The following is an 8825-nucleotide window of genomic DNA, read 5'->3' as shown; positions in this document are numbered from 1 at the left end:
GCGCTTATGGACCTGCCTGGATAGGGTAGCTCATACTGTAAACCCTAGATATCTCTCCTCACTTTATAAGGTGAGGCTAGGGGTAGTTTGGGATCCATCTTTAGATAAACATTGCCTCGATAGAAATCACCACCTCATACTTATAACCACACACATGAGGTGTTTCCACCATTAATCAAAACAAAGCAGAAGTAGGATATTACCTCGACCACAAGGGACCAAACCTCGGTAAAAAAAACTATGTGTGATCCCCTCTAGAACATCCGGTCACGCTCTGCACCCTACCGAGGATACTAACGAGTACCGTGCGACATCAAAAGCACTCCTACTTGTGTGCGCGGATTTTTAGTTAGCCCTTCGTCACTCCTTGGTCCATTCAGTTTTGGTACACAAATCAAATTGCTGGTAATAATTAATACATGGGGAAGATAGGCAACGCAATGGTGCACGCCGAAGTTGACCACTTTGTGTGGTGATCGACTAGCAGCACCTAGTTGCTCATGAGCAAGTACAGATATACAGTACATTACAAGTACCACATGCACCTGATCCACAAATTCCGGTTACTACTGTTATACCACCGTAGAAGAGCAACGACATTGCAGGCACACAGCACGGCGACAGTATTATCTGCAAGAGGTAGAAACACGGATCCGCAGATTACTATCAAGTAATTACGTATTACTACTAATTAACAACTTTTCAGCATGTAACCAAAATATATAGATGCATTTATATAACCCCATGTGCAAGAGAAGAATAAATGAATAATGGAGTGCTTTGGTATCGATGTTTACCTAGCGTGTGTGAACTGCCTGCAGCGTGTGGAGCAAAACTAGTTGAAGTACTGCTGGCTGCAGAGGAAGAAAACACAGCAAGTGTGAATTAACACTATGGATAATTGAGTACGGAAAAGGGTGCATATAGAGAAATAATGGGGAGCGCTGCCTATTTACCCGAGCTGAAGGGCAGTTGGCTGCAGCTGCTGGGAGTAATGCTGCTGCTGCTGCTGCTGCAGGATGTTCGCCTGCAGGAAGTTTCTGGAATCAAACGGCGGGACCATGTGATCGTATTCGCTGCTCGTCGACCCCGACGCCATCATGTTCATCGGCTGCTGACCCCTCTCATTCTCAGACACCTGCATCAAATCACAGATTCACACCTCAGAAATATTACATGTTGGCAATTATATATATATATATATATATATATAGTCTTTTCTTCAGGTAGATGAGCAAGCTAGCTATTTCTGATTTACCTTGCTCCTCAGGTAAATGTTATCGTTATGTAGCTCCATTTCCTACAATTTCAGAAAATGTTGCTGTATGTCATTTGTTGTTGAAAACATAAAGAGAAATACTGTCAGTAGAGGAATTCATATGTTGTATTTACCCTCTTCTGCATATACTCAACTTCAGCATACATCAGCTCATTCTGCATCAAGGCATTGTTCATTAGATGAGCAACTAATCCAAGGAAGAAATATATGAGCAGTACGTAGTCCATTATCTAAAGTAGTTAAATTCATGAATAAAAATCATTCAGTAAGCATGAATGTTTAAAGTTTTTGATAAAGTATCCCCGCAAAAAAAAAGTTTTTGATAAAGTATGATGTTGAAGTTAAACACATTCAACATAGATTCATACACCGTAGCTGCATCATACCTTTCTAGCTCTTATCTTGGCTATGCCTTTCTCCAGCCTGCCTTCTAGCTGCTTAAGATCCCTCAGGGTCATGGTGCTGACAGAATCCCTCACCAGTGACCTACTGGATATTTGAGACAAGTTAGACTGGGAACACACATATTTAACTTCTCGGCAAAGTCATGTATATACACAACATACGATTGGCAGATGTTCACCTGTTTGAGTTTTGCAAGCTACTGATCTGCTGGCGCAGCTTGGAGGACTCCTGCTGGTAGTACTGCAAGTTTGCAATATGAGGGGAGAGCATTCGTCAGTAACCAGCTATCTTATTACTAATAGAAATAACTAGTATATATCCATATGCAAATTAAGAAGCTAGATGAAAACAAATTTACGTCGTTACTGGAATTATAATGGTCAGTTGCATGCAGGGGCTAGCTATCTTTCATTTGCACATTTCATATTTCCTATTTTAAATTTTTATGCTGACATATACCTTACCCGGCAAAAATATAATCATGTGAAATGTGGATTCTCAGGATTTTCATGTCTAAAATTAAATTGACAAGTTTTGCAAATCAAGAACTAATTAGTCCCTTCAGTCAGCAGCTATATATGCAGAGAATCGCCATTGCAGACTAATTAAGCTAAAGAGGGAATGAGCGCTAATCAGCAGTCCTACCTAAATGGATGAAATCAGATGATAGTTCGGTTACTTCTTCATTTAACTAAAGTTATGTTTATCAATATTTCATGCGCGGATTCAGGAAACTTTGTTATTAATTGATCCTAGTTAAGAACTGCAAACAGAGACAGATAGAGCTTCATGCACTTCAGAATGTCTCTTTTCTGTTATTATTTAACAAATTATCTTCGTTTTGTTTAATACCTATCCATTGCATGTGCATTTCTGGCATCAAATTATGACAATCCAATGGACAATATGATGAATGATCCATTGAACCAAACAGAGGATGCTGGAGTTCAGGCTGCTTCACTGCAATAACCGCTGGTGTGCAATGCCCATAACTCTCTAGCTAGTCTGCCCAGGATATCTTGCCACAAGATTTTGCTCACACAAAATCATGTGTGCCTTTGATGAACAGTAACATGGAATGTGAGTACATGCATTGAAAAGACCACACACTTGTGATGTTGACTTTACAGATCACATCTTGGGTGTCAATTCAAGCAATTGCTGTTGAGTGAAAGAATGACTTGATGTTACCTGGGCATTGACTTCTGCAACCGTGCCAGAGTTGGATGTATCACTGTTGGCCTTTTTGTACCTCTCAATGGTGGCTTTCACACTGCAAGTAACCGTCCAATCTCTAATTAGCACACATTTATGCACACTCTGAAGCAAATTATAGAAATTAAGCAGCAGCATAATCACATGTATGCGAGGTATAACTATAGTATCACCTGTTTCCTTATAACAATACAGCCATAGTAATAATCTACAGTTATATACAACCATCACCAGAACAAGTCGCATGAGACGGCGAATTTTTTTTTGTTGATTATGTATGCAATTTACATCTAATGACTGTCATGGGTGTAAAGACTAAAAGTTGGCCTGAATGATAATACGAACGAAGAACCTCTTCCTGAAGTAGTACTAGCTATGTAGTCAAACAAATTTCCCAAGATTGTTCGAAATGAACGGGGCACAACACCAATGCTACAGTAGAATTGTATTATGCTCTACAGATCATACTGTGGCACATTGGTCCGAAGCTTGTACTGTCACAAGTCTCTCCGGCCAATGAACTCTCCATGCTGCAAGGGCTACCCCTGTCTAGCTGCGACAGTAGTTCCCCTTTCCAATGAGCTTTTTCCTGTCATCGCCCATACGAAGTTACAAGCTTATGCTATAACAGTAGGTGATGTGTGTTCTGTCATGCATCCATACATTTTATGCTTGCTTTCCCGTACAGCACATTCTTAGTGTTTTAGATGGGTGGGTTGGGGATATCCACATCCTATTGTATAATGTGATATGATGTCCCGCAGCATGGTTAACCCATATATTTTACTATGGGTTAATTATATTAAAATCATCACTGAGTAATTAATTACACACTGACAAGTTCTTCTTTCCCGTATATGAATATAATTCATAAATGAATATAATTTAAACATTGTAAATGCAGTCATTTGATTCTTATATGTAAATCAAATTATATCCTTGTGAACCCCAAGGTCCCCTTAAAGAAAACTAAAGAGAGCACAGACATTGGTGCATTGTCAGTTCGTCACAGGCCCTGTGTAAACGTTAGCCCCCTTTCCGAAAGAAAAAGCAAAGTAAAATGGTTACAAAAAATCAGTGCTGATATATTATCATAAACATAAATCAAACAAGAAGCTGATCTACATTATTAAGAAAAAAAATCTTAGGATGTCAAAATTTGGCACGCTTATAAGGTATAGCTTATTTCTTGTTTTACGGAACATTTCAGCATGAATGACTTTATTTGATGACACTCTTTAATGCTGCCTGATCTAAAATGAAAACCATGTTTTCTCTTCCTCACCCTTTTTTCAGAAGATATATGCAAATGTGCGTGTATGTTAATTAACTACCAATTGTTTTGACTCTCAGAAGGAAAAGGTCACATACTAATTTTGTGTACGCGTTTTTTTGGGCGTGTACGCATTTTATTAGTGCTTCTACATAGAGAATAAATCAGGACCAAACCTATAAATCTGATGCGTACAAGTATGTACTTTCGGAGAGTACTTAAGAAGAAAATGAAATGTGCGCCTAATTAAGCTTCTTGAACATATTCTTTCTGCTCATTTTCTCAAAAAGATATGACCTGAATATTTATGGTAATAAAAAAAGATATTGTATTAAGTTATGGTGAATATTCAGACAAACAACGACCCTACTTCAGTCAGCTTCTCAGCACTTTGGTTAATTAATAAGAATGTTTTCCATACCATATGGTATCCTTACGTTACAAGCAGATGCCTGCCTATGTAAAGAACAAGCTTACAATATTCCACTAATAAACCAGGAAAATGCACAATTCCACCTCATGGTTAGTAATTAACACAAAAATCCAATTCCAGTTTTAGTAAACCAGGAAAAACCATTTTACTAGCTTATTTTAAAACAGAATAGACAGATGCAGTATCCTAACTAGGAAGTAATGCATGAGTGGATACCAGAGATCGATATCCCATAAGGTTTCCATAAGATATTTTGAGAGATCTTTGGCCTCATGGTACTGAAGATTTGACGGTAGCTAACGTCTTATCACCACATTTCTATACTCTTTTCCATGCAAACACAACAAAAATGCCAATTTCTGCGTACAACAAGACTGACAGCCATATCAAGCATATTAGTATTATTATCTTAACCCTACTTCCCAACATAACATCATTAAGCAAGTCAAATAAATGTCACATCACATTCACAAGGGACAGTCAGCCCTGGTCAAATGCATTTCATATGTTCCACTCACCAAAGAGATGGAACCTTAGCATCGTCGAGGACGCTATTGGGCGGCCATCCGCACAGTGACAGGTGTGCTTGGGCACAGGATTTCACATGATTGATTGGGCAGGAACACAACAGGTTGGCTCGTTTTACCCAACGGGCAAACTGGGGCAGCAACACAACGCAAGCTTTTACCCACTCCCCCCAGGTCCTTATTAACCATTCTGACCAGGTCACCAGCTTTCCTCACTCCCAATACACACCGCATGCCCAGCGCAGCAGACGTACTGTGCGTGCTACTGTTGCCTAGTATGCCATTGGCTGGCACCCAAGCACCAGGTACACACACCAGCAACAGAACAAATCCAGCGTTTTTCTTTCTACCAAAAAAGGCCAGACTTTGTTTTTGAGTGTTTATTTCTCAGCCGCTGCGCCAGTGCATGCATGGCCACGTGTCACTCAACGGTAGGAGGGTCTCTTATTACCATGTTCAGAAAAAACAATATAACAACTCCTCTATATGGACTTACTGATTTTTGTGGATGTAAAGAGAGAAATGGCTGCTGCTAGATTTTCTTTACTTATGTATTAACTTTATTATTCATGAAAATATTCAATTCATTTTTGAATTTCTGAACATGACAACAATTTTCCTATTTTAAATAAAAATCTGCACGTCATCTACAACATACCAACCATACTGGCCATTTAACATTTTTCTTCCACATAAAATGAAACTGCATTAAACTAATTAATTCGTGATTTCTTTCAATCTTTATTTTATCTCTTGCTATTTTTTTGATAATATCTCTTGCTATATATAGTACTACAAAGTCAGCTAAAACGATTTGGTTTTCATTGCTGCTCAATAATAGTGAGAATGCATGCATGCATGCATTAGCATTGGGCACGTTTCTAGCATTGGGCTGATTATTGAAATAGAAATTTAGTGTATTTGTTCTTAGCAAATGCAACAAACCGTTTTTTGAAAATACAAGAAAACATATATTTGCACATATAATCATAATTATTTTAGCATGTACGTAAGTATACAACTGCAAAAGATGCTTAAATTTGGTAAATTTATTTAAGATATGCATGTGTGGACATTAGGTAATTGCAAAGATATTACATTTTCTGTTTTGAGCCATACACAAGGAAAGCTATCTATGGATTCTAGAGTAGTCTTTCTCTTGTGTAAGACTCCTTTCAGCAATATCAAAACTCACACATATATACCCTTCTACTTTCCTGCAAAATTTCCTCTTCGTGGCTGTTTCTTTATTCGTTCCTCACTGCTATTTCCTCTTGAAAGTACAGTGGTGGTGTCCCCCCGAAACAAATGAGCAGTGGTGGTGTCAGGAATCAAGTGCTCTCATGAGAGAGGGAGAGAAAGAGCCACATGGTACGAAGCCCTAACCCTAGCAACTCATTAGTTGGGATCTGGAAAGAGAGGAAGAAGTGTTTTACCAGTTCCTTCATCTCTCCCTGCTACCTTATTACCTCATCAAACACACATACACTAACAATGACACATACGAGTACATGATAACATCATACATGTACTACACTAACCAGTAAAGAAAAGGACCCCAAAAAAACTCATACCTAGATCTGCTTCTCTCCACACATAAGCAAAGGTACCAAAGGGAAAGAGGAAGAAGCAGGGAGCCCGAGGATGGATGGATGCCCTGTGATCTTTGTGATCATGAGGTGTGAGAGATCTACTACGACTACCAAAGCAGACCTCCCTTCCCCTCCCACAAACACACACACCCACAGAGGCAGAAGCAGTGAGTGGAGAAAGGAACATGATAAATGGAGCAAGGAAAGGGCAGGACCACCATGTTCTCCCTAACTCGCACAGTCACAAGAAAGAGAAAGGCTCAGGGCATGTACACACGCACATACATACCACACAGAGCAAGCACTGTCCTAGATCTATCTACACATCTAGCTCACCTCACAGGAGCACAAAGGAAAGCAGCAAAGAACCACCACAGCAAGCTGCAATATGCTTGCCTCAGTCACAAAAGAAAGAAACTGCTGCAATTTCTTTCCCCCTCACCCTCAGCAACACCGGAATAAACAAGACAGTTAATAACGGAAGGGAGTAACAAAAGATGCAGCTCCCATTTGACCTTCCCAACTCTTTGCCCCAAGAAAGCTAGGAGCAAACTTGCTCCAATTTGGACAAGAAACTGAGAAGAGAAATAATAAAAGAAGACACAAACACGGCAGTAGTAGTAGGATCTGAGGTATGTGCGTGCTATGCTATGCATATGCATGCCTTTCTTGGTGCTATGAATATATGCCATGTATGCATACATCCATCCATACTTGTGTATGTACTAACTTGTAACCTGAGAGAGCTGAGGGGGAGATGACAGTTGGCCGTGGCCGTACCTGTTGTTGGAGTACTCGTAGAGTCGGCCGCGGCTGGAGAAGACGATGAGGGCCACTTCGGCGTCGCAGAGCACCGAGAGCTCGTACGCCTTCTTCAGGAGGCCGTTGCGGCGCTTGCAGAAGGTGACCTGCCGGTTGGTGGTGTTCTCGATGCGCTTGATCTCGATCCGGCCCCTCCCCATCTTCTCGCTCCCCGCCACCGCCGAGTCCTCCGGAGCCGGAGCGGCCAGCTGATGATCATTCACGGTCACACCGGAAGCTCCGCAGCTCAAATCGGCCTGAGAAGAAGGCAACGGCGAAACCAAGATAATCAATTAGTGTGGAAAGCTAGAAACATATCGAACAAATCAAGAACTGCCCATGGCATCTTGTCCTCCTATCTAGCTTTATCATCAAAAGGAAACAAACGATGTGATCCATCGATTATTTTTCTCTTCCTTTTTAATTTGTGGTGATCTCCAAAGATCAGAGGGATCTTCAGCCCTGTATCTCCCTTTCTAGCTAAATCATCGCTGTGCAGGTAGATTCTACTCGCAACATACATGCACACAGATTGTGCAAGGAAAAATAAAGGAGGCTATTTCCCAAGACCATGGCCAAGAAGAAGCAAATTACCATCATGCTCATCATGGATGCTACGGCAGGAGGATCTCTCAACGTGCCTCTGTGAGCTAGCTAGCAGGCTGGAGGAAGAGATCCAGAGAGGAAAAGAGGAATGCAGTGTGGGATAGGCAGGACGAGGAGAAGGAGGAGAGGTATTAAAGGGAGGTGGTGGGGAGGGAGGGAAGAGGGGGGAAGATATGCAGTTAGGAGACGATGTGGCAAATTCTTATGGCTCTTGGTGTTTGTTTCTTCTAACTTCACTTTATAACCCTTTTTAGGTTTACTAATTCCTGCCTTCCCTCCTCTAAGCTTGTCCATATCCACACTATTTACATCGGCATGTAACTCTGTAACTCTGTTCTGTTCACGAACAATTTTAACAGGAATAACAATCCTACCATTCATGTAGTACTTAATATCACTAACCAGCTGGCCGTACGTTGACCTTTCTAGAGAATCATCTGAAAGCGCCTTGAGTGCCACTGCACAATCCGACTGAATGAGGATTGTAGCCGAAGAATGCTCCGCCGCCAGCTTGAGCCCCTCCGCCATCGCTTGAAGTTCAGCCTCGAGAGCCTCATTATAGTGGAAATCTTTTCGAAAATGTAATTTGCTTCGAAAATGGTCTTGGGAATTTTTCGTAAATTTGAGGTACACACTTGTTAATTAGTACTTCCTGTCTCAAAATGTAAGACGTTTTTTAATATTCCCTCCGTCC

The 8825-nt window shown here is 40.7% G+C and overlaps 1 protein-coding gene across 3 annotated transcripts; it reads right to left on the bottom strand.

Annotated features, from left to right (window-relative positions):
- Nucleotides 1-375: 375 nt before the first annotated feature.
- LOC123077697 (MADS-box transcription factor 3) lies at nucleotides 376-8307 on the bottom strand. 3 transcript variants are annotated; one of them, XM_044499997.1, is made up of 10 exons: nucleotides 8120-8307; nucleotides 7505-7782; nucleotides 2876-2957; nucleotides 1863-1924; nucleotides 1666-1768; nucleotides 1393-1434; nucleotides 1259-1300; nucleotides 957-1138; nucleotides 798-854; nucleotides 376-630 (listed from the first exon to the last, which is right to left on the bottom strand). In XM_044499997.1, exons 1-9 carry the CDS (start codon nucleotides 8132-8134, stop codon nucleotides 836-838), a joined length of 825 nt encoding a protein of 274 aa, XP_044355932.1. In that variant the 5' UTR covers nucleotides 8135-8307; the 3' UTR covers nucleotides 376-630; nucleotides 798-835. The 3 variants fall into 3 exon arrangements, with proteins under 3 accessions (XP_044355932.1, XP_044355933.1, XP_044355934.1); XM_044499998.1 differs by having other exon boundaries at nucleotides 1666-1765; XM_044499999.1 differs by lacking the exons at nucleotides 376-630; nucleotides 798-854 and having other exon boundaries at nucleotides 953-1138.
- Between the last annotated feature and the right edge of the window lie 518 nt (nucleotides 8308-8825).

The sequence above is a fragment of the Triticum aestivum genome, chromosome 3D, assembly GCF_018294505.1.
Source record: "Triticum aestivum cultivar Chinese Spring chromosome 3D, IWGSC CS RefSeq v2.1, whole genome shotgun sequence".
In the NCBI taxonomy this organism is placed as follows: Eukaryota; Viridiplantae; Streptophyta; class Magnoliopsida; order Poales; family Poaceae; genus Triticum; species Triticum aestivum.
The sequence above is the reverse complement of the archived record's forward strand: the minus strand, read 5'-3'. Positions and strand labels throughout refer to the sequence as shown.